This window comes from Melozone crissalis, unplaced genomic scaffold, assembly GCF_028551555.1.
Source record: "Melozone crissalis strain CALT ecotype California unplaced genomic scaffold, PUWL_Pcris_2 ptg000019l_1, whole genome shotgun sequence".
NCBI classification, from domain to species: domain Eukaryota; kingdom Metazoa; phylum Chordata; class Aves; order Passeriformes; family Passerellidae; genus Melozone; species Melozone crissalis.
The window spans coordinates 2,326,752-2,352,693 of NW_026535797.1; the positions used below are offsets into that span (position 1 = coordinate 2,326,752).

General features: G+C 44.2%; 1 protein-coding gene across 2 annotated transcripts in view; it reads right to left on the minus strand.

The window, feature by feature from the left end:
- Positions 1-8,352: 8,352 nt before the first annotated feature.
- Positions 8,353-25,942, minus strand: part of DOCK1 (dedicator of cytokinesis 1) — a 277,154-nt gene continuing 259,564 nt past the window's right edge. For both annotated transcript variants that reach the window (XM_054276537.1, XM_054276536.1), the window contains exons 50-52: positions 24,809-24,962; positions 20,075-20,220; positions 8,353-11,245 (exon numbers count right to left, since the gene is read on the minus strand). In XM_054276537.1, the coding sequence (XP_054132512.1) occupies positions 11,150-11,245; positions 20,075-20,220; positions 24,809-24,962 (396 nt within the window). In that variant the 3' untranslated portion in view covers positions 8,353-11,149. The remainder of the gene's footprint in view (positions 11,246-20,074; positions 20,221-24,808; positions 24,963-25,942) is intronic.

Below are 25,942 nucleotides of genomic sequence, written 5' to 3' on the forward strand. Positions count from 1 at the left end.
ACTTCAGGCTTTGGGGGCTTTCTGGGATTATTTTATTCTGTCTTAAGTGGAAAACACAAATCAATATTTTTGTTCACATCCCAGTCCTGTGTCTGATATTTTTTGTGCACATCCCAGTCCTGTGTCTTGCCCCAAAAATTGATTTAAATTTGTGCACAAACATCTGGGCTGTGCATGCTCCAGATCATGGAGCAGATTTTCCTTCATGGAACCACTGAGAGCTTCAGGAATCTTTGGAAAAGCCTGGGACAATGTCCAGTTGTAAATGAAGTGCCTCAATTACTTGGGATTAGAATTTCAAGCAGGGTCTCTGTGTCATGGAGCCCTTTGTTGTTTGCCTGTGTGAATTCTCCTGCACTCCAGGATTTATTCTGCAGTGGTTCACATCTCTTAGCAGGGCCCGCATTTCTTTTCCCAATTAGGATCATTGCAGTGTTTTGATTTGGTTTGTGACATTTGCATCTCATTACATGGAGCCTCTCTGAGCAGCACGAGGGTGTTTCACCCAGCCCTGTCCTGGAGGAGCAGAGAGCTGGAAAAAACACTCCCACCAAGGCTTCAGCTCCTCACTTTTAATAATTCTGTGCTCAGACAAGCAATTCCAGCTCATTCCTGCGCCAGGGCTCCGTTTGTCTGTCCTGGCCATTCCCACCCATCCCTAATGCCCACAGAAATGGGATGGACGTGTCTGGAGCCTGAGACTGCAGCTGGAGAAGTGTGAATTAAAGGAATTACCTGGGAAAGGAGAGGTTTTCAGTCTCCTGTTCTTGTGGAACGAGAACACTCTCCTGTCCCTTTCTGCTGTGACAGGAGCTGGGAGCTCAGGACCCCTCAGGTGAGGTTTGGATGGGTCCAGGGTCAATAATGATGGAAAATTCCAGGATTTCAGCAATGGACTCCCACTGCCTGTCAGAGAATTGAAGGGAAATCACTGCAAGGAGAAAGTCAGAAATCGTTGCAAGGAGAAAGTCAGAAAAAGCACTGACAGAGAAAAATGAGACCTTTGCCCCCAGCTGGGGTAAAGCACGTGGCATCCTTTAAAATATGGTTCTGGGATTTGCAGCAACTTGATTTCCATTTCCTCAGGCACTTTATCATTATCAACAGCCCGAGCATGAGATTAAATGCACTAATTCCAACAAACCAGAGTGCAAAAAATGGTGCAAATCAATACCCATAAAGATACATTTCAGAATGAAGTAACATTATCCCAGGAAGTGCTGGAAAAATTAAGGCTTTTTTTTTTTTTTTTTTTTTTTGCTGCTGCTGGAGATTTACAACCCTCCACTAATATTTTTCCTGACTGGAAAGTGCTTTCCCAAAGCTCCCTATTTTTTTCTAAAGTAAAAACCCATTAGGAATGGGGTGGAAAATCACAGAATCAAAGGCTCATAAAGGATTTTAATTCACCCCATTCACCAGGGCAGGGACACCTTTCACTGTCCCAGGTTGCTCCAAGCCCCATCCAGCTTGGCCTTGGACACCTAAAATTGCAATTTTTATTTTTTTTTTTTTTTCATTCTGTTTTCCCTCTGCAATGAGCTGCAGGCCTTTGGAGCAGCTCTGTTCAAAAGCCATGAGGATGTGGCACTTGGGGACCCGGGGCAGTGGTGGCCTCGGCAGTGCTGGCAATGGTTGAATTTAATAATTTCAGAAGCCTTTTCCACCTGTAATTATTCTGTGATTATTTTGATGCATTTGCTGCAACCCTGAGCCACTCTGGGCCCACTGAAGCTCCTTTAATGCCTCCCATTATTTTCAGGGTGTGAAGAGTGAGGATTTTAGGTGGCATCAGCAAGGTAATGAAATGTAATCATTAAAATGTCCTTCCCCTGCCTCTGCCAGAGCTCTTCAGCCACTGATTTTCAGAAAAAAAAAAAAAAAATTGGAGGTTTTTGCAGTTCCAGAGCAGGTCCTGTCAGGAGCAGCATCTCCCAGGGCAGTGGCAGTGAAAACAGCAAAAGTAAAATTAAAATAGTTCATAAATATATCAGGGTTTGATTTAAGGTGTTGTTAAGGGTTGGACTCAATCTTTGAGTGCTTTTGCAGCCCTAAAGATTCAGAGATTCTGCATGGGAGAGCAAAACTGGTATGAAAAACTTGGGATTTCCATGGGTTTAAAACACTGGCATCAACATCATGGATCCAAATGTTTAATTTTATTTACAGCAAGAAATCTTGCCCCTCCTGAAAAAGGAAAAAGGAACTCACTTTGGGGGTGCAGCTTCAAATGGGACAAGGAAAAAAATATTTGAAGTTCAGAGGGCAATTTTGTTCTCAATTTTTTGTTCAAATTTGAAGTGCTTTTGGCAATTTTGCATCAATCAGGGACCCAACAGGTCCCTGATTCCTGGAGCAAAGAGCCCACAGGAGGCAGAGAAATGTGAAGCTCAGATTTCTCTCCAGGAAATTCCAGTAGCTTTTGCAAATGTTGGTTCAGATACTCCAAAGTTTTCCTGGCAAATGTAACAGCAGAAGCAGCTCTGAGGGTGTTATCCTGTGTCAGGAATGGTGTGGCCATGTGGACTCAATGATCTTGAAGGTCTCTCCCAACCCAGTGATTCTGTGAATTCTGTGAAAATTATTCTTTGCACTCCCTCACCACCCAAATTCTTTACTGATGATGATGGGTTTTGTCTTTATTGCCTTAGCCCTGGATTCACAGAACTCACAGAATGATAATGGAGTTGGAAGAGACCTTCAAGACCATCGAGCCCAGCCCCAACACCTGAACTGAACCCTGGCCCCCAGTGCCACATCCAGGCCTTGTTAAACACACCCAGGGATGGGGACTGCACCACCTCCCTGGGTAGAACATTCCACAACTTTATCACCTTTCTGTGAAAAACTTCTTCCTAATATCCAACCTGTCAGGAGAACCTGATTTTCCAAATCATATTTACAATTGGAATTAAAAATTCCAGCCATTCCAGGCTTGAGCTGGTTTTTGATTCCTCTGCTCATCTGAAGGATTCAGGATTCCCTTCCAAGCCGAGGGGATGGAGCACATTCAGTGCAGCTGCTGAGGCAGAGTCTCAGTGAGCTGAGCAGCGATTGTGTTGTACCCCTGGGCAATGAGGCTGTCACGGAATTTCCAAACAAGACGTGAGAATCTAGGACAGCTCTGTTGTTGGGTCACAGCGTTTGCTTGGCACTTCCCCTCCCTATTTTCCGCTTAGGGATGAAATCCCAGCATTTCCAGGATCAAATCCTCCCCTGGCAGGGAAAAGATGCACAAAAAGCTGATTTGGGGAGGGCAGGCTGTGACAGCAGGATGGGTCAGACACAGGGCAAACCCAGCCAGAAATGAGAAGTGAAATGGGGAAAATGAGAATTTGTGGCTTTTGCTGCAACCCTGACCTCAGCTAATTACTTGTAATACACCAGCTGCAGTTCTGGATTGTTATAAAACAGCTGAAATTATTACTTGCTATGAAACATCTGAAGTTTTGGCTCTGTTGCCCACCCAGACCCCATGGAAACCTCCAGGTACTGACCCATAAAGTCATTTTGAATGCACAGGGAGGTTCCTCCAGAAGGAAATTTTAAGCACCTGTTGCTGAACCATCCCCTGGAGAAGCCCATCCTGCCCTTCCCTATTTTTATCTCCTTTTTTTTCCAAATAAATTAATAAATAATTGTTTTAAAAACCCAAACAAGAAAGGAAACAAAGAAAATAAAAATACCTGGAAAGGTTTGATCATATTTTAGTGGCAAAAATGAAATTCTGAGGTCACCTCTGCGACTGGGACTTGTTTTTCAGCACAGAGCAGAGCTGCCTGTAGTTACCCAGCAGGGAAAGAATTCCATAATTCCAGGCTTCACAGATTCCAAGAGGAGTAAGAGCCCCAGTAAACCCACAGAACCCAGCTCTAATAATAATTAAATTGGCTCCCTAACGTGGTCAAGAAGGATGGCTGCCACCAAGTGCCACAGCCACTGCCAAGTGCAATAAAATGGGTTTATGCAACATTTTGAGGCAGCCTCGGCCTGTAAAACCTGTCCTGTGCACAAGGAACTCCCAGAGTCAGCAGGAATGGAGCTGAGCCTACAGGACAGGGTCCTTTGACGGGAGGTTCAGAGGAGCTCTGTCTCTTCCCAAGGGTTTTTGTGTTTGGACGTGCACTTATATTCCCTGCTCAAACACTCCCACAGATCTCTGCCCACCTCCACAGGGACCACAAAGTGAGGAAACACACACACTTCTTTAAAAATCCCATCATTTCTATTTTTTTTTCCCTATTATTTCCCTCTGTGGAGCAACTCAACAATAATGGGTTGCTTGGAAAAAAAACAACAACAAATCTATTTGCCAACTGTACAGAGTAATAAACTCATGGGAAGGAGTTTATAGCCAGTAAACTGAATATTATTGACAACCAGATCACAATAAAATGTAACAAATATCTCATGACAGGCCTCCTGCAACACAAGCAGGTAATAAGTGCCTCATCTTGTGAAAAAAGGTGTTTTACTTTTAAAACTTTTTCTAATTTATGGTTGATTTCTTTTGGATTTTTTCTTGGTGAGCTTTGGAGCTCACGCAATTAAACACAGGCAAATACATCTAATTTCCAGAGAAACAATAATTACAGCTTAACCCAACTTCCTGCCCTCTGCAGCGCCTTCCCCCCTTGCTGCAAGAACACACTCCCCAACCCAGTGTTCACCCTGTTAAATTGGATGTTAATAAGTGGTTTTAGCTGCATAATTGATGCTGAGCTAAGGAGTGTTTTGCTCAGGCTGGAGCTGCTGGGGTTGTTTTACCTCTCCAAGAGTTGATCCCACGTGGAATTTGTGTCACACTGCTCTGGAACGGTGCCTGGCTCCCTCTTCACTCCCACAGCCTCCTCCAGGTCCTGCTGAGGAATTCTCTTTGCAGTCCAGGAGGGTTTTCAGTTCCTTTTCTGGGTTTTCTGCTGTTAGAGCAGGGATCTGGCGCTGCTCGTGGGGAGGATGGAGAGGAAACTCCTTTGAAATTGGGATTGCAGCACTGGGGAAATGCAAGCACAGCCATGGGAGAATGGGAGAAACTTGGGAAGAGCAGCCAACAACAGGAGAATGCACCAAAAATGCTTTAATAGGAACCAAAAAATGCTTTAATAGGGGCCAGTGTCACATTTGGGTTTGATTTTGCTTTCTCCTTGTAAGGACTCCCTAAAATGTTGATGACAAATATCTCCTGCTTCATCTCTCTCCTCCCTTTTCTATTTCTTTCTTCTACCTCCCATTTACTGTTAAATAAAATCAGAACTATTGACTCCCCATGGTCTCCTGAGCAGATTAATTTGGGCAGAGGAATCTCTCAGTATTTGGATTTAACATCACCCCAAGGGGCTCAGGATGTGTCCCCAGCTCTGCAGTTCACAGCCACCTTCCTTTGCAGGAAAATGAGTTATTTAATTCAGCCACTTCCCTTTGAAATGCTTGAATCCAATGCCACACACGTTGGAAATGAAAAATAAAAGTGTCACTCAACAGAGAAACACAATTTACTGTAATTATTCATGTCTGCAGAATACATATGAAAAAAACCCCAAGGGAAATTAAAAATCCCACAAATAGCCTCACTGGAGAACAGCTGGAGAGACCCCATACAATAACCAGGTATTTATTCTGATCCTCACCTTTCTGCATCCCCAAGAAGATGGCAAGCTGAAAATCAGTTTAGAGCCATGGAAAGTCCAAAAGGAGAACGGGAGGAAATGAAAATGTCAGCACAGCCAAACCTCACACTTCCCATTACTGCTAAAAAGCAAGCACAGAGGAAAACCCTGAATTTCAGTGCTCACATCACTCAAGTGCTTGCTCTGTTTGCCATGGGGGAATCTCTACACATGCTCCAATTTATTGTTTTATCACAGGCAAGGTGAGGATGGAAACTGGAAATCCTTACCTGGTTTGTGCAGGGGATGCAGCACAGCCTGGCTCACATCATGTCACACTTCTGGCATGGGATAGTCCCCACAAAGGCCACAAGAATCGACAGGGAAGATGTTTAACATGAAGGAAGAAGGTGGAGACCTCAACCAGTCAGAGAAGTGAGATGTAACACATTAAAAATGTGTTTGATGTGCATGAATACACAGCTGCACCTGCACTCACATGGATCTCTATTCATATATCACAAATAAATACAATTTCACTGCAAATTTTTCATCCTTTGCCTTTGTAAAGTCACACAGAACTACAGGCAAGGTAAAGAAAAATGCCAATGTTAAGACAAAACTGAATTTTAAAGCATTTTTACCCTCAGAATTTGTGATATCGTGGGAGACACTCAGTAATCATAAATGTCAATTACAGGAACCAGCTTGAGGAGTGACCTTTGTGTTGAGCTTCCCAGTGAAAATAAATGTGATTAAAGCAAACAGCCCCTGTCCAACAAATCTTGAGTGGTTTTGTGTGGGACTGATCTGTGCACCTGTAAAATCCACCCTCACTCCCAGGCTGAGACTCAGGGAAATGGAACTGGGCAATCTCCTTTTATCCTGTCACTGGGAATTAACTTTCATTAAGTGAATTCAAGCTGCTTTTCAAGAAGTGAAAATTAGTGGGCACTGAAATTCTGTTTTTTCCACTATCCAGGAACTTGGCACCCTTGAATTCCTCTCTCAGGGAAATTTGTGTCACAAATTTCTGGTGTGAGCAGAGGGAAGTGAATCCCTGACCTGTCCCGAGTGGTGAAAACCTGGCCCCTGGGGATCCTGCCAATTCCCTGGCCAAGGTCTGCCATGGAAAAGATGGATGGGTCACTTTGTAACAGAAATATTGATTTGAATCCAGTCTGATGGGACCTTTGGTTGTGGAGGCCCTGGGAAGATAAAGAGGTGATAAATAAACCAGGTTATCCCAACCTCACCTTCTCCACAGGCAGCTCAGGGCACGGGCTGGGGAGAGCAAAAGGCTCCCTGAAGCCATTTAGGGATGAATTCCCACAGGAATGGGGAAGATGGAAGGGACAGGACATCCTACCACTGTAAAACTCAAATAAGTTTCTTTTCTGAATTGTTTCATAATAAGATCTTCTGCATTAGCCCAGCTGTGTCCCAACAATGTGACAAGGAATTCCCAAGGCACTGGGATGCCCTGACTCCCAAAGGACTGAAAAGGAGAGAGCAAACCATGAGAAATAACAACATTCCTGGGATTGCCCACTGCCTGTGAGGAATCAGCTGCTGGCTTTGCTCAAGTGTGGTTTTACCCCACTGATTCATCCTGGGTTCTGCACAAGGCACAGCCCAGGAGCTGTCAGATTGTACAAGGGTGACAATTCAGCTCTGAGAGCCTGATTTTCAATTCCCAGGCTCAGCTTGCATATTGGTAAAACACACACACAGATGAGATTTGGAGTTTGTGCTGTGAGACCAATTTGGAAGTGCAGCTCTTGTTTGAGGAGTCTCACAGGGCTGAAATGTAACACTTGCACGAGCACAGGAATTTGCCAGGGACGTGGGAAAACAAACACATTATCAGAAATACAATTTACAGGCATCCACTGAAAGGTCAATGGGAAAGCTCCTCCCATCCTTCAGGCAGCAAATGGAACAGAAAAGAGGAAAACTCACCCAGCATCCCAGCACGAGCAGCAGCAGGAGCAGCCTCTAAAGCAATCCTCAATTAAATACAAGATTTATAGAATTAGAGTTGATATGTTATTGATTGACTATAGATATCTCATTGACTGCAGCCAAGAATCCTTCCCTGCCTGCTCCTCTTGAGCAGAGATTATAGGAACAAAACACAGAGGGAACTGAGATCCAGCAGTAAATCCTGAGACACTCCAGGAGCTGATTTTACAGCAAGGAAAAGTGTGTTTGCTTGATCCAAAGTGACACCTTGGTTTGAGGCAAAAAAATGAGAATATGTAATTGACCACAGGAGCCACTTTTTATGAGAAGGGCAATTTTTCTGCCTCTGTAACAACAGTGTTGTTTTACTGCTGTGTAAAGTCACTTCTGCTTGCAACTTGCATCGTGTAGCAGGTACCTGAGGTGGAAAATATTACATAAAACTCATCTGTTTTCTGAAGCATTCACTTAGAGATACCCAAGCCATCATTTTGGGCATGGACAGCACACAGGGATGGATGTTCTTAGTGCTGATGTGTGTTTTACCAACACACATTTCCAACCTGCAGGGACAACCACAACAGCACTGTAAAAGATTTCAGTTTTCTCACGAGTTCTCCTCCTAAACTGTCCTGAAAACAAGAAAGTGTATACACAGCCTTCTACTTAATGCACTAGTTCCCAAAATTCTGCAGTGAGGACCAAAAATACCCAGGGAATGTATTCATTTTCTTAGACAAGCTTTCAAAATAATAGTTTATTTTTTTGAGTCAGTGGTATATTTAAAAACAATCTACTGTAAGAGTAAAAATATTGTAGATAATAAAAAAAACCAAGTGTGATGACAATAAAAAACCACTAGAATATGAAGTTAGTTTCCTTCCTCCCTCCCAAAACCCCATCCCATCAGTCTGATATTTCTCAGAGTTTAATATCTGGAAAAAACCCACTTTTTGTCTTTTCTTTACACTTTCAGCAATTAAGAAATTAAGAATACATAAAGCATTCTTTGCAGGCACATTAATCATTATGACTGGTGAAAAGCAGGCACCATAAAAATTAAAACATTCTAAAAACCATCATATATACAAACACTGTACAGAATGATGGCACAAGGACAAAGTGATTCCACTCAGTTCATCCTAATCCAACGTGAAATATTACACAACAGAGAAAGGAAAAAGCTCTTCCCGTTTCTGTACTCAACATTTAGGTTCAGAATGACCAGGAGTCTCCTCTCTGCTCACTGTTTTCTCTGCCATATCCTCGTTGGCAGCTCCAAGGTTGTTGTTTTCCCCTCATGGACACCCCAGCTGAATGGCAATGGCAGTGGGTGATCACCAATGATTTTACAGAGCCCATTAATCACAGATCATCCTCAGCTGGGAGGGACCCTCAGGGATCATTGATCCAGCTCTTATCCCTGCACAGACACCCCAAAATCCCACCCTGGAGTGGTGTCCAAACCCTCCTGGAGCTCTGGCAGCCTTGGGGCTGTGCCCATTCCCTGGGCAGTGCCAGCACCCTCTGGGGATGAACCTTTCCCTAAATCCAACCTAAACCTGCCCTGACACAGCTCCAGCCATTCCCTGGCTCCTGTCCCTGATCGTGACAATGAACTGTGGCATTTCCCTCAGCAGGATGCTGCTCACCCACCAAGGCCTCCCCTCAGCCTCCTCTCCTCCAGCTGAACATTCCAAGTGCCCTCAGCTGCTCCTCACACGGCTTCTCCTCAATCCCTTCCCCTTGGACACCCTCTAACAGTTTAATGTCCTGTTTATATTGTGACTGGTGCCAGCCTGGTGCCACCCCAGTCACTGTCACCCACCCTGAGCCAGCTGCTCACCCATCCCATGATGTGTTCCTCCAGCTGTAGGATGGACATTTTGTCCAAAAGGATCCCATGGGAGACAGTATCAAAAGCTTTGCAGAAGTCCAAAAAGATTCCATCTCCTGGTTTTCCTGGATCAGCCAGCTGGGTTACCCTGCTGGGGTAAAGAAGGAAATTGGGTTCCACAAGCAGGACTTTTCCTCATGGAGCTGTGCTGGCTGTGACCCATGACTGCATTGCCCTCCAGGTGCCTTCCAGGACCTCCCAGAATAATCTTCTCCATGATTTTACTGGGCTTGTAGTTTCCAGGGTCCTCCTTCTTGCCCTTCTTGAAAATCAGGACAACATTCCCGGCTTCCAGTCAGCTGGGACCCCTCTGGATTCCCAAGACTGCTCAAAAATCATCAAGAGAGGTTTTATGATGGCATCAGCAGCTCTTTGAGGACTCTGGATGAATCCCATCAGGGCCTATAGATTTGCAGGGTTCAGCTGGGGCTGCAGATCCTGCAGTTTCAGGCTGACTGGGAGTTGATCATTGCCACAGTCATGGTCCTCCAGCTCAGGGCACTGGGACCCTCTTGGTCTGTGACCCACATTGAAGACAAACAAAGGATGTGTCAGGCACCTCTGCCTGGTCCCTGTCCCTGTTTGTGAGGTGCCCATCCTGGAACGGGCTGATGATATTTTTACACTGCCTTTTGCCATTGATATATTTGAAAAAAACCTCTTTTTTTTTTTGTCCCCAACAGTTCTGGCAGCTCCAGCTCCAGCTGAGCTTTGACCACAGGAGTTTTCTCCCTGTAGTGGGGAGCTGCAGCTCTGTGTTGTTCCCATGCCCCTGACCTTGCTTCCACTGGCACACACCTTCCTTTTCCACCTGATATCCAAGAGGAGATCCCTGCTCAGCCAAGCCAGCTCTGCTTGACTTCCAACATTTGGGAATTGCTGCTCCTGTGCCCTTGGGAGGTGATGTTTAAAAAGGGACCAGCACTGATGGACCCCAGCACCTACAAGAACATTTTCCCAGGGGACTTTACAAATTCCCTGAGCAGCCTCATGGTCAGAGGGGAGGTTCTGCTGGCACTTTTCCTCCTCTCACCAGAGGTTTTAAACTCGATGGCATCGTGGTCACTGTGGCCAAGACAGCCCCAAATCCCCACTGTGCTCATTGCAATCAGGTTATTTGCAACACAGACCAATTTCACAAATCAGCGGTGTCTGATTTATAACCCTGGGCTAAAATCCCTGTTATTCAGGGAAATCCTACAGCAGCTTCACCTCACTGGGAAACCTCCTCTTGCCCTGAATTCCAAGTGAATATTGTCATTGATTCCTATATACACTGAGATTAGATACAAAAACTCTGCTCATTTGAAGCTCCAGAGGTACCCAAAACCTTTAGGTACAACATTTCCAGCTCTTGTTTTGATCTCCACGTTCAGCTCTGTGCCTGGCGTTATCCAGAAGCAGGGAGAAGGTTTAGGAAGAGGGTTCTGTCAGTTGATGCAGTTCCCAGTCTCAAGTAGAAATCCAGATTTCTTTCAAGTCATGGGAGGGAATGACCCCAAAAACAAGGGGATGTAGTGTTGGGTCCGACACACGGCGAGAAATGGATTTCTTACGGAGTTACCATTGCACTAAATGTTAGATACTGCACACCTGAATGAGGTAAACATTATAGACCATAAAATACTTAGGGAAATGAATTGTTACAGCTTGATCTTTGGAAAATAACCCGCTTCCTTCCTCACTGGACAATCCCAGAGTCAACAGACGTTTGCTTCCGCGTCGTCTTGGGAGGCGGCGGCGGCGGAGTCTTGCTGGGCAGAGGAGGAGGCAGGTGCTGGAAAAAAACAATTTGGGCAGGTCATGTTAGGAATGAACGGAATTCTGCAACGTTCTTGAGTCATCTCTGAGTGCAAGAGGCAGCAGGTAGGTCTGGAGCCCTCTGGCTCACAAAAAACTCTCCCTGCAGAATTTGCTGCGAACACAGAGCGCTCTCAGCCATTACATTTAAATATAACTTTGACTTTTGACAGTGAAAAAAAATCTCTCAAGAGTTCAGGATTAATTAGCTCAATATTTAAGGGAAAAATCTTTTGAAAGCACTGGAGAAGTTTATAATTCCCCACTTTATATCATGATAGAATATTGATTTCTTGGTCTGTATCGATTGCCCTCAGCCTCTAGGCACTCAGAGCTTAAAAACCAAGCTGAAGCAATGGCTTCATTGCTTTTCCATTATGTTTTGGATTTTGCACAGTTAGAATAAAAATATTAAAAAAAACACCCAAAAAAGGAACAATTTAAAATCATTTAGAGAGATAAGCAACTCACAATTTACTATTACACACAGAGTTATAATTAAAACATTCCAAACAGAAATGCAGAACGTTCAAATATCCGTATTTTAAATCACTTTATATATCTCACAACAGAAGAGCATCCCCAGTCAGAATCACCAGCTAATTGGACAAATTTAAAAAGCCATTATGGAAATTAAGCCCTTTTTTCCCTAATGTTGAAGCCTACAAGTGATAAAATCTGTTGCAGAAAGAGCTGGAGAGCAGTGCAGTTTGCAGGCAGGTTTTCCCAGATTTTGGCAGTGCAGGCAGCACAGGTTTCCCAGAGGCTGTGCTGCAGTGTCACAGCTCATCAACTCTGCTCTGCCTTTGTTTTTCCTCATGATTCTCCCCCAGTCCCCAGTCAGGGCCTTTTGTTTCCCTCCAAGCCCAGTGATGCTTTCCCAGCTCTTTGTTCCTGTCCTGCCTCCCCCAGCCCTGCACCAGCTGCTGGCTCCACACAGGCACAGCCTGAGGAGCTCCAGCTCTGCCCAAATTCCTTGGCCAGCCCTGCAAGAAGAGCCCAAGCAGCTGCAATGCCTCAGTGCTGGACAGAATTCCTGGTGGTTTGGCAGGATCAGGAAGATCCTGGTACCTAAACAAGTGAGAAACCCCATGGAAGTGCACAGAACCAAAGCTGGTCCTTTCCAAAGCTATCCAAGGATGCTGTCCCAGAAAGGAGAGAGGCTCAGGGTGATGCCAGGACAGATCAGTCCCTCCTGTGCTCAGAGCAGCTCCTGATGCTCCTGCAGTCTCATGACTGGGAGTTTTCAGAGATCAGTAAGAGCAGAAGAAAGATGACCTTTAAGGTGACCAAACACACTCTCCCAAGCAGGTTTGAAGGCAGCATGGAGTTACAAATCTGAGATTTCACCAGACAGTTTTACTGACCACAGACTAAGGAGAAAGTAGGAATGCAAACTGGCTGAGCCAGGCAGGCTGGATCTTTGCTGGAATGTCTTTCCTGTACCCTGCCTGGACAGCACCACTTCCCACTCCATTGTACACCTTTCCTCATTCCTCCCAGGCAAAGGAACAGGGATCCCAAACCACCAGCAGTGAGCCATGTCCTGAGCTTGTCTCTCCATTCTGCTGCATCCACTCTCCATTTCCCAGCCCCTCCAGCAGCACCACTGCTCTTTCTGCCTGCTCCCAGCCTCTTCCTTGGCTTCAAAATGCTCTCAGGCACCTTGAAAATCCATTTGGTTTGATCTGCTGCTGAGGGGACACTGGACTGGATGATTTTAGTGGCCTTTCCCACCCTAAATGATGCCTTGATGTCCCACAGCAGGCTCCAAATGGGCACTGCTTGTTCCCAGCTTCCAGGGGGACACGATGATCCCTGAGTCAGAAAAGTCAACAGATTAATATGAAAGGCAGATAAAATAAGAATTTAGTTTTTTTACTACATGCAAAACTGAAGATTTTGTTTGGTTTTTAATTAAAATGCCACTGCTGATCTGCCTCTGAAGTGTTGCAGCCAGAACTATTAAATATTTCTTCTACCTGAGCAAATCCACTCTTAACTTGGCCTGTTAACTCCTGAATTCCTGCTAAGGCACCTGAATAAATGTCAGTTGGGATCTGAAGATTCCAAAACCTTTGAAAACTTGCCTAATCACAGTCCTGTGTCTGGGAAAGCTCTGGGAAAGCTCTGGGAAATGCTGGTGGTCTGCAGAACATGAACATCTCATGGAGCTGACATTCCCTTCAAACTCCATAAACCACATACCCCTCAAAAACACAGCACAAAATATAAAACTTTCCTCCCTGCTTTGCTCTCTTTAGCTTCATATTCATCACCAGGAAAAAAACCCACCAACTCTGCTGATAGCATCATTTGTGCAAATCCATTTTGAATTTAAATAACACTCTATTGGCAATAATTCTCAATTCAATTAGATCAAAGGCATTTCTCAACCAAATGAGCCCCTTCATATTGATCAGAGAACAATCAAATCAGCCCTGAAAACCTGGTTCTGAAAAGCAGAGACAATGCAAATACAATGAGAAGAAGCTAAATATATATGCTATAAATAACAAGCTCAAAACCTACCCGAGCTCAGATTCTGCAAGCAAATTAGGCAGAAAGAAATAGCAGAGATAGGTAGATAATTATTATAATTGAATTTACAATTTCCATTAGAAAGTCGGATAAATTTAGCACTTGTTCATTTATATAATAAGCTCCCAATGAATATATTAAGTAGGATGTGTAATGCTGGTTGGGGTGACACTGTTGGGGATTTTGCAAGACAAAACATTCCATTCTGGAGCTGGGGCAACTCCAAAGCATCACTCCCAGGGCTGATCCATCCTTCCTTTTATCCAGGACAGACAAAATTCAACCACATTTCCTCCCTCCTTTTAACACTATGCTCACAAAAAACATTATCAGGCTTACAAAGTTCATCTGTGCTGTGCTTCCCCTCAGAAACTTTGCAATAAAAATAGAGTTTGCCTTGATTTTGTGTTTAATTAAGACTCTTTTTGCTGAGTTGGTGTTTACATCTCAGTGGTTAATTGTGATCCTGACTCTTCCTTTCCTTCCTGACAAACTGACAGAGGCTGCTGCTTCACAACCCAACCTATTTTGGGCAGAATCCTTGACTCAGGGGTACCTCAGGGGAAGCAGAAACCTTATGTAAAAGGCACATCTGCAACACAGAAACAATCTGTTCCTGCTGCTTCAGACATGAAATTGCTCCCATTTGTTTGCTGGGTTTTTTTTCTTTCCCTGATACAGAAAAGAATCAAGTTTAAAAACATTTGTCTGTCTACTCTTACAGAGAGATATAAACTGCACTACACCAGGCGTGTTCAAGATGTAGTAAAAATCAATTACAGAAGATGAGAAAATGCTTTTTTTAAATTTTTTTTTTCTGCTACTCTCAAGCAGCAAAATGAGAGACGAGTTGTGTTTTGTTCATAGAATACTATTAAAAGAAACAACTACCAAAAAATCAAACAGGATTTGACTCTCCAAAAGGGTCCTTGTGGCACTGCATGACATTTCTTCCTGTGCAAGGAACTCTTTGAAATTCAGTGGTCATTGATAGGACACGCTCTGGAGATCCAGGGAGAAGCACTTTGGTTGGAAGAATTAAGGGATCTAATTAGGTCAGAAGCAGCAGAAATGGGATGTAAATAGACCATCAGCCACCCAGGACTGTGAAAATGTTTCAGACACTGAGTTGTTCCTTCAGCACGGAGCTGAGGTGCCTGACAACAACGTGATTATTCCATATCTGCAATGAAAAATCACATTTGAGTGTGAGGCTCTGGCAGAATAACTCTCCAGCAGGGAGAACAGCCCAACTCCACTAATGGCAGCCAAATTACAGACAGTTTAAGCTAATTGGCTGTTTGACCCAGGGAGCAAAGTTCTGTGCAAAATCCAGCAGGTAACTGATGGGAAATGACTGTTTAGCCCCTGGTTCATCCATCATCTATTAGAGACTCATTTGACTCTGTGGCACAGCCATTACCTGCCCTTGCTGGGGTGCCCTGGGATCAGGGAGAGGAGCTGGAAGGGTTCTCCTGCAGAGATGTGTGAGATGTGTGTTCCCATCCCCAGCCCCTCACAGGGAACAGCAGAAATGCCTCAAAATGGGAAACAGGGAATTGCTCCAGGTGAGAATCCCAGAGCAGATCAAAGGGGCTCCTCTGCTCTGAGCCAGGCTGGGACACCTGGGGGTGCTCACCTGGAGAGCAGCAGCTCTTAGCATCTTAAGATGATGCTCATCAACATCTTAACCCACTGAAGAGTGAGGGACTGGCACAGGAGGAAAGGCTTGCAAGGTTTCCCATCCCCAGCAGGCAAAAACAATGATCAGATGGCAAATAAACCCTGTAGTGTAATTTGTTTTTTTCTTCTGGGCACATTGTCCAAAGGCTCCTGGAGCTCTGGCAGCCTTGGGGCTGTGCCCATTCCCTGGGCAGTGCCAGCACCCTCTGGGGAAGAACCTTTCTCTAAATCCACCCTAAATCTGCCCTGACACAGCTCCAGCTCCCCTGGCTCCTGTCCCTGCTCCCAGCCACCAGAGATCAGGGAGGAGCTGCAGGCTGCTGCTGCAACCCCTCAAGTTGTGCTCCCCAATTCCCTGCTCCTCCACGGCTCCAGCTGCATTTCCAGCCTCTCTGTCCCTGTCCACATGAGGACAACACATTTGCTGAAGCCTTTCAGGTCAGTTTTTGCTCACTGCAGCTGCTACAAGAGAGAATTTCCAGCACTGCAGCACCTGCATTGCAACACATGAAAAATCCCCCTGGGTTGTGCCTTCTGTGTGTTAGATGTGAATTTATCATCCAGTTTTATCCCAATGAGCAAAGAGAATAATCCCCATGCAGCAGAGTCAGGCCAAGGCTGTTCTGCTCCTCACAGGCTTCACCATCCCCACGTTCCACCTGTGCAGGATTGATGGAGATGTTCCCATCCCAACCATTACCCCATGCTTAGCAAGTGTTATAGCCAATATTAGCAACCCAAGTGCTCCTTTATCTATTTTCTTTGAGCTCCCTCCCTGCTCTGAATACTAAGCAGGAGGTTGATTTGTATGCAAGAGTGAGGATGAGCCCATAAAGAATGATAAGTGCCTAAAGGAATCCCTTGATGTAATAATAATCCTTGCAGGAGTCGTAGATTTCTCTTTTTTTTTTTATGTTCCCATATATTATTAAGGACATTTTTAGCAGAACAAATCGCAGGGAGCAAGAAAATATCTACAAAGGTCTGAGAGTTAACAAGCAGTGAGGGACAATCAGGAAATGCTAATGAGGTGATCACCTGGATTAAAGACTTCAGGTAGGCCAAGGTAACACAGGACTCTGAGTATCTGAGATTGCTGTCTCAAAAATGACATTACTGCCTGCAGTTTGACTTGGAGCATCTGATCCCTTTCTGGCTGCCTGCTTTTAGTTCACTACAGCACTTTTCCTGCTTTCATAACCCACTGCAAGACAACCAGAGTGAAAAACACAATCATTCCTCACACAAGGAGATATTTCCAGTTTAAAAGCTACTCAGATAATCTTATCTCTAATAGGTTTTACTGATTTTTCCTCACTGATACAACGGCAGTGTAATTTAAAAGATGATCAGTTTACCAGGCAGAGAATTATCCAGTTATGAATTATGGAGCTATTTGACCCATGAAACATAAGTCATTAAAACTGTGGAGTGGGATTTAATCACGGCAGCAATGAGAATTTACCCATCTGATCTTTCATGTCCAGCACTACTCATTTTCTTGATGTTCTCTAAAAGCTTCCTTCCTACCAGCCAGATGAAATAAAGGCACAGAGTGATTGTTATAAGATTAGAAACCTTCTCCAAAATCAATCCTAAAGCTAATACAGAATCACAGAATCTGCTGAGGTGGAGGGGACACACGAGAATCAGCGAGTGCCACTCCTGGCCCTGCACAGGACAGGCGGCTCTGGGACAGAGCTGCTGTAGATCCTTCTGCCAGGCTTTGAAACCCCACTCCATGGTCTTGGAAAGCTTATAACAACACAGATGCTGGAGAAAATTGTGGGCAGTTAGATAAGAAGATGTAGCTTGTATCTGATTGCATTTCTGAGCTATTAAATCCTGATGCCCTTCAAGACCAGATGTTAAAAAATGGGCTCTGTTCCTACAGAGACAAAATGCAGTAAAAAAAATGAGAGGAGCCTGAGCAATCAAGACTGGAAAGAGGAAAAATATTAAGAGCTGAATGAAACTTTGCAAAAAACCACAGGAGCATATTGGTACCATATTTCTGAAGTCCCATTTAATGATGTGGAGATGCTGCTTGTGGCAGGTACAGGAGCTGCACAAGGTCACAGAGCAAATCAGGCTGAGTTATCCCAGGTGTGGGCTCCCAAAACCACATCCCCATGGCATCTGGGAGTCATACAGTAACAAAAAACATCCATCCCCAGAGTGGAAACCCCTTCCAAAAGCCTCACCAGTCAGGAAAGAACCCCTGGCGGCCAGGATTTTATTTCTTAGCACTGTTTAATACTTTTTAGCTAAAAACTGAACTCATCTTAGCAATCCTGAACCACTAGCACAGCCTAAACCTTACAGTACATCACACAAAGTGAATTTACTACTCTGGAGTTTCTGCAGGAAGGAGCTGAGGAAAAGTGAATCCTAATGTGAATTTCTCAGCTTCCTTCCTGGGGATGGATTCCTCAGACAAACCTCCTGGCAGCCCTGCTGCACATTCTGTAATTTTCCACTTAGAGGGCTGTGTTCAGGACAAATGAGAGCTGGCCCCTGAGACAGATGCTGGGGAAATGGGTTATGAGGTTAGAAGTGCAGGAAAGTTTGATGGAAATGAGAGGAAAAATGAAAATATTGACTAAAATGATCCAGCCACAGGGAACAACTATGGAAGAGAGGATTGGAATACAGAATTTTCCAGTATATGCAAATAAAGAGTAAAACATGGTGTTTTGAATATCTCTATTCTCACTCCTAAAGCTAGTTCTATACCTGTATTTTTATTTTACCATTCAGCCTGAAATGGTAAAACAATTCAAAAAAAGTCAGTTCCTGCAACAACAAAGGCACAATTTCAACCATGGAAAAGCTGACTCGTGCACTGGGACAATCTGTGTTAGACACAACTCTTCCACAGGGTCAAACCAACTCCTGCCAGATTCCTCCTCTGCTGATATTTCTGCATTTCTGCCACCATGAAATTTGCTGGAAAGCAAAGTAAAGTACTCCACAGAATTTCAGAGGGATCCTGGATGACACTTCTGCAAACAAAAGGGATCAGTTCTGCTGGGAAGCTTCCCACTGAACAGCTCAGTCAAAATTCAGCATTTCAAAGTCAAAGAAAACCTGTGACTTCGTGGGGTCTCACTGCCCTACTCTGATTTGATTGGTAATAAATTCAATTAATTTCCCAAAGCCTAGCCTGTTTTGAGGGCAAGGGGTGAGTGATCTCTCCTCTCCTTATCTCATCCCATGAGACTTTCACTGTATTTTCTCTGCCTGCCCAGCTGAGGAGGGGAGTGATGGAGCATCTTTGGTGGGCACCAGCCAGGATCAAACCTCCACACCCCATTAAATGGGTTTTTTTTTGCCCATAGAGAAAATAAAAGGCATTTCTCAAAAGTGCTGCTTTAAAGTAAAGGACCACATTATTTCTAAAAGCTTCCAGCTACAGGAAACAAAGCTGAAAAAGAGAATTTTCCTCAGAAAGCTGCAAACCCTGTTGGTGATGAAGAGTTTCTGAGCTCCTTGCCTCAAAGGGGACACGAGTTTGCCTCAAGGAAATAAATGAGTGGTGACTGAACGTTGGCAGAGCAGAGCTCCAGGAAGGGAAGGTGGCAGGTTCATGTTTTATTTCCTTTCCTGACACAGGACTGAAAGGCTTTAAATCCAATTTGCTGCTCCTGCTGGTTAAAGCTGCCTGCCCAACAAACCTGACAACATCTGCCTTGGAATGGCCCAGAATGGAGCCAACTTTCCTTCAGGTTCTGCTGTTCCCTCACCCTCCTGGCACTGCAGAGCCCTCTGGATCAGCTGATGGATGCAGGAGCAGGACCCCAGATCCCCTGGGATGGCTCAGGGAACAAGAACTGCAGAAGGGATCATTGTCAGGGAAGAGGAACAGCAGAAGGGATCATTGTGTGGGACAGGAACTGCAGAAGGGATAATTCTGTGGGACAGGAACTGCAGAAGGGATCATTGTGTGGGACAGGAACTGCAGAGGGGATCATTCTCAGGGACAGGAACTGCAGAAGGGATCATTGTGTGGGACAGGACCTGCAGAAGGGATAATTCTCAGAGAACAAGGACTGCAGAAGGGATCATTGTGTGGGACAAGAACTGCAGAAGGGATCATTGTGTGGGACAAGAACTGCAGAAGGGATCATTCTCAGGGACAGGACCTGCAGAAGGGATCATTGTGTGGGACAAGAACTGCAGAAGGGATCATTGTGTGGGACAGGAACTGCAGAAGGGATCATTCTCAGGGACAGGACCTGCAGAAGGGATCATTGTGTGGGACAAGAACTGCAGAAGGGATCATTGTGTGGGACAGGAACTGCAGAAGGGATCATTCTCAGGGACAGGAACTGCAGAAGGGATCATTGTGTGGGACAAGAACTGCAGAAGGGATCATTCTGTGGGAACAGGAACTGCAGAAGGGATCATTGTGTGGGACAAGAACTGCAGAAGGGATCATTCTCAGGGACAGGAACTGCAGAAGGGATCATTCTGTGGGAACAGGAACTGCAGAGGGGATCATTCTCAGGGACAGGAACTGCAGGAGGAATCATTCTCAGGGAACAAGGACCTGCAGAAGGGATCATTGTGTGGCACTCACCCGTTGGTGGGCAGGGGGGGACGTGGTGGGGCTGACCAGGTCCTGGCTCTCCATGAGGTTCCCGTAGTCGGCCGTGCTTCCTTTGAGGGGCAGAGGAGGGGGAACGTCGGGGATGTCGGAGCTGGACATCCCATTCAGCTCCAGATCTGCAAAAAACAACACTGGGTTAACCCTGCCAGCAGCTGGATCCTGCAATTCCACAATGGTTTGGGCTGGGAGGGACCTCATGGGTCACGCGCTCATGGGTGATGGACTTCCACTACCACCCTCCACCATCCCAGGCTGCTCCAAGCCCTGTCCAACTTGGCCTTGGACTCACTTTAAAACGCCCTCAAAATACCTGAACAACCCCTGGTTTTAATAAAACATCATTTTTGTTTCATGTTTCCCACCAAAACATTCATAGCTTAGAAAATATCATTTCCCCACCTTCAAGCTCACCTTGTACATTAAAACACAAAGTTTTGCAAAGTGCATGAAGAAAATATAATGTGGCTAAATTCTATTGACTTTCTCCCAGTAAAATCAAAGTTCCCTGTTAATAAAATGCACAAGTGAAAGCCTGGAATTAAGTACATCTCTCTCCAAAACTTTCAGGCTCCAGGTAACTATAACAAATGAGCAGCCATTAGTTGTTGAGTAAATAAAATCATGCACGAGAAAGTACCAAACATTTATTATTCCTGTGTGTGCTGGGGAGAAAATTCCCTTTTCTTAGCAGATAAATCCTCCCAGGTATGTGCTGGAGAGGCAAATAGCCTGAGGGACAATAAAGTTTATTGAGGCCTGAGTGATACATAGGTTTTTGGGGAGAAATCCCCCCACGGTGTATTTCAGGGTAATTCAGTCATTTTTATACAGTCATTTTAATTCAGTCATTTTAATAAAACCCACTGCGATCTCTACGAGATAAGAAACTGAAATGATTTGTTTATAAATGGGGCAATTTTATTTAGAGGAAAAAAAAAAAAGGTGATTTCTATTTTATTTTACTGGGGTGATTTGTGAAACAAGAGAGGACTTATTTATGCAGATGTTTTTATTGCAAAGCTCATATCAATATTTTATTAAAAGTGTGATTTTATTGTTCTCCAAAATGGCCTCTCACAACACAATTTAACTCTAAGGTGGCTCTATTGATTTGTCACTGAAAACTGCAATTTTAGTCCTCATCCTTCCACCTGAACTCCTGACTACATGGAAAAAAAGGTTATTTTCCATCCTGGGACTGCACATTTTCAGTGGCTGCCTCTCCAATAGGCTGAAAATGCTGTTTGTCCACCAGGACCTGAATTTCTCATTGCATTTTCCATTGCTCCTGTTTTTCATCCTTCCCTTCCTACAGAGAGGATTTCTCCATTCCCCAGACATTCCTCAGAGTTTCCTTTCTGCATCTCCAGGAGAATCTGCTTCTTCATGGGACTGAACTGCAGCTGGGAAACCACACTGGGCATTTGTAACTAAAGACTGATGCTGGGAATGAACTTCCCTGTCCATTCTGGATGAATTCTCCCTCCATTCTAAAGAACTCAGGAATCTGAAATATTTGATGTCACAAAACACAGGACACACAAGGATACCTGTCCTTGGCACAGGCCCTGCACATCTCCCACACTACTAAACATCTGTATCTTAGCTAAATATATTGGTATCTGAATTCTTGGATGGTTTTTCCATGCAGTTTAGGATAATACAGGGAAATATTTGGGAAATGGCATTTTCTTTTGTGTGTTTAGTTAGAGCATTACCAAAACCTTGAATGCTGCTTCAGAAAGAGAAACCTTTCCATATCTTGTTTTTAGGCCTCTTTGTAAACATTCCTTGGGAAACTGAGTGGAATAACACACAATTTCCCAAAAATAAAGTAAATTTACCCCCCCTGAACACTTCAGCTTTGCATTCTGTATGATATTTTTCCAAACAACAAGATTTCACTTCTTCCACGATAAACCTTCTGCCTTCACCTAAGCCAAGGTGGTCCCAAGAGGATGGTGGGACCCATTTTGTTAGGAATAACCCAAATCCTTTGTTTCTTTAAACAAATCCTTGGAAGACTCATGGAAAGGCAGGTTTTCAGGAAACATCTGAGGAACGTTTTCAGCAGAGCTGGAGAGGAAACAAAGTGTGGAGGCAACTCTGCTTGGAGAACATGGATGGAACCCAACTGTCCCTGCAGTTGTGTCCTGCTCTGCTTCTCCCCCTTTCCCTACATCCCCCAGCTCCTGCTGCAGCTGGGATTTCCTGCAGCCTGTCCATGGCACCTTCCCAACCACATCCTGATGAAGGATCCAAATAAATAAATCCCTGCAAGTGTGGGCAGAGCATTTCCACCCACGGGGAGAGCTCATGAAATACACAAGCAATGTGTTTGCATTTATTTGGCAAGTGTTTAGTGGAACAACAAGATTCTACCCTGAGAAACCATGATTTGATCTTTCCCAGAATTCAGTGAAATCCAGGGAACACCTCCCCTGCAGCAGGTATTGAACAGATCCAGGAATTCTCAGTGTTGCCCCAAGAAAATCTATTCGCTGCGGATCTGCTGATTTCCTCAGCTGAACTAAACCCCTCTAAGATGGTCACTAAAATAATTACCCCAAATTTCTGCTGTGCCCCCATTATTCAGTGAAATTCATTATTCAAGGTGGTTCATCAATGAGTGTGCTCTGAATTTTGTTCCTTGCTGGACATGTGCCACTGGGAAGATCCTGGAGCTGGAAAAGAATCAGTTAAGGGACCCTTTTTTCATCTTACCCTAATGATCACATTTTCCACTCCCTTCTCCTCAAGTGCCAGCTAACAGGCAGCCAGGATTGCTTAGCAACCCAATAACTGCTTTTAGCCAATTTGGCCTCTGAAGGAACTTCTTTATCCTTGGAATTCCTAAAAAAATTATCACTGTAATTCCTGAAATGATTCTAGACTGGTGCAATAAGCTGATTGTATTTTATGTAACATCCACCAATCTCTAGCATAAAAACATTCTCAGAGATACCTGGTAACTTCAGATACTTTTAAAAAAGAGAAACCAAATTAAGTGTTAATAAAATTTACATATGATCAAAAAATCCAATTAAAATATCTTTTGCAGAAGTATATATCCCCTAGTTCTCTGTATTCCCTGTTTTTAGCATTTTTAGTTTTTAGTTTCTGGATATGAAATTGTAAAGGAAGGTGAGAGTTACAAGTTCATTGTAATCAAAATATTTGCTTTGTGTGACTGACTGTTTAAGAGAAAAAATATTGAAGTACCATAGCCAGTAAATAAAGCAGTGACCTTGATGGAAAAGATTTTTTTTCTGAAGACTGATCATCTCTTCTCCTCCTTACTAACACTGAACTCTTGGCCACTGGAGTTGACTTGGGGATATGTATAAAAAAAGATAATTTTTTTGCTTTTTTGTCACATGCTGGCAGCTGCAAACTCAGAATAACAGGTTTTGGGAAAGAGCACTGGGAAAGAAATAGGTGTTGGATTACACCCAGTTCTGCAATAGGGTTTGCTGCAGACGGAAGCAAACAGATGATACTTTACAGAAAAGCTGAGTGATAGAAGTCAATGTCAAACAAAAACTGCTTCAAAAAGCCTGACCTTTATTTTCCCTTCTGGTTTGTACTCACAACATATCAAAGAGAAGTTTTTTTAATGTACAATTACAAAAAAAATATTGCTTTTAAAGCCTTTATGCTCCAAAACACTCAATATGGGATCAAGTACAACATGAATTTTTGACTGTTACTCTACACCTAATTAATTGTTAATGATGACTTGAAAAGAAACTGCTTCAATGCAATGATTCTGCTTGCCTTTGTAAAATACTGAATTAATTTTTGCTGGCAAAGGTAAGAGGTTAAGTAATACTGATGCCTTGTGAAGGCTGCCATAGAACAGAGGCTGGACAGAGCTACAGAATACAGCAGGGATTTACTCAAAGGATCTCCTCAATGGATCCACCTTGGGCAGCACCAGAGCCCAGCCAGGGCTGCACCCAAGATGAACCAAAATGGCCCCAAAATGCACGAGGGGCACGGGGTCTGTCCCTGGGATCAGCTCTGCTCCATTTGCACCTTGCAGTTCATTGTCCCATTCCAGCTTTAGCCCCTGCAGTCCCACCCTGCTTGTTTTTCTCTCTCCAGCCCACGGGGTTTGTGCTCCTGGGCTGAGATTTGGGTCATTTTTCCTTGGTGCCCAGCTGGAGCAGGAATTGTTTTGTCTCCCTGCTCTGTGCACAGAGCTCAGCATCCCCTGATGTGAAGCTCAGACCTGTCACCCTGATTTTTTAAGATTTTCTAAGCCCTCTGATGTTTACATTCTTGTAATGAACTTTCTCACACATCTTCTGTATGCAACTTATTGTTTTGCATTCCTTTATGGAGGAAGAGAAAGTTGATAGACTGTTGGTTTGACCAGTGTCATTGGAGAGGTGGCACTGTCACCCTCCAATCCACTGTCACTCTTAGAAAACTATAAATGTTAGAGTCAGAAAATAAACTTCCCTTTTCCTTCACCTTGAGAACAGCAGTGTGCGCTTGTGTTTTTTCATGTCCTATAGTGACACAGCCCCACACACTAAAGCAGCACAGAATGTGAAACATTGAAAAGCCAAACCTGAGGGATCAATACCTGGTGCAAGAAACACCCTGGTGATGGTGCAACTCAAACCAGGGTGTGAAGAACTGCTCAGGACATGCATTTCCACACTAAAAGGAGTTTAGTTCAGAGAGAAGACTTACTGGGCTGGATGCTGAAGGCGAGTTTGGCCCGAGGGGTGATGGGGGGCGGGCTCAGCTGGGAGCTGGGCGGCGCTGGGGACACGGAGAATCGCCGCTCGCTGGACATCACGTTCAGCACCTGGCTCTTGGGTCTCTGCGGCCTCAGGGGGCTGATCTGGGGACACAACCAGGGAGGGGGGCAAGGAAAGCAGAGAAATAAGTGTCAGAGATGGAACTGCCACAGTTTTAATGCCATACAGGGTGACAGCAGCACTAACAGCCAATATTGCTGAGTCCCAGCTCCCAGGTCCTCCCTTCTCCCAGCCTGGTCTGGTTTGCTGAGCTAATTCCCCAAGCACTTGTTTAGTAACACCTGAGGAACTTTAGAGTCTCACAGCACATTACACAGCACTCAAAAGCTTTATTTTTTCTCACACATATCTACTTTCCTGTTAAAATTTACCTCTTTAACCATTTAACCAGGTTCCTGCTTCTCACATCCTTTCAAGCGTATTTTTAGCAGAATGGATAAGCAAAGCAAATGCTTTTTCAGGGGCAGATAATTATAAAAAATCAACTAAGAAAAATATATAAACTGGTGAAGGAAACATGCCAGAATCAAGAGTAAAACCAACTGGAGGCAGGTCCCCAAGTTAACCCACTCTTCATCAAACTCTCTTCGATGAAGACATCATCTGTCCAGAAACACCTTCTTGGTGGCTCCTGACTGTGCTTATATTTAATTAATTGGAATATCTCTTTTTTCCCCCCCTCTGGCTTCTTCATAATCCATTCAAATTTTCCATCAGGAACCCTCAAAAGATATTTGTAATCTGATGGGCAACTCATGCTTTAGTTAAGGAAATTCTTTTCACTGAGTTTAATTCTGAGCTCTACTGATTTCCCCATTCACCACCCCCATATGAACAGGAATCATAGTGGAAAATATGAAGCTTTTATTTCAAACAGATCCCAGAAAATGGAGCAGCAGCCTGAAGTTAAAAGGGGAATTACTCCAAGGTGCTGCAGTGGGACAAAACAGAAAGTGCCAGGAGCAATCCAGGCTTTTTCAAAGGATTTTGTCATTTCCCAATGTTTGGATTTCTATGAAGTATGTTGGGAAGGAGAAATCTGAAATTTTCTTTTTAGAAAACA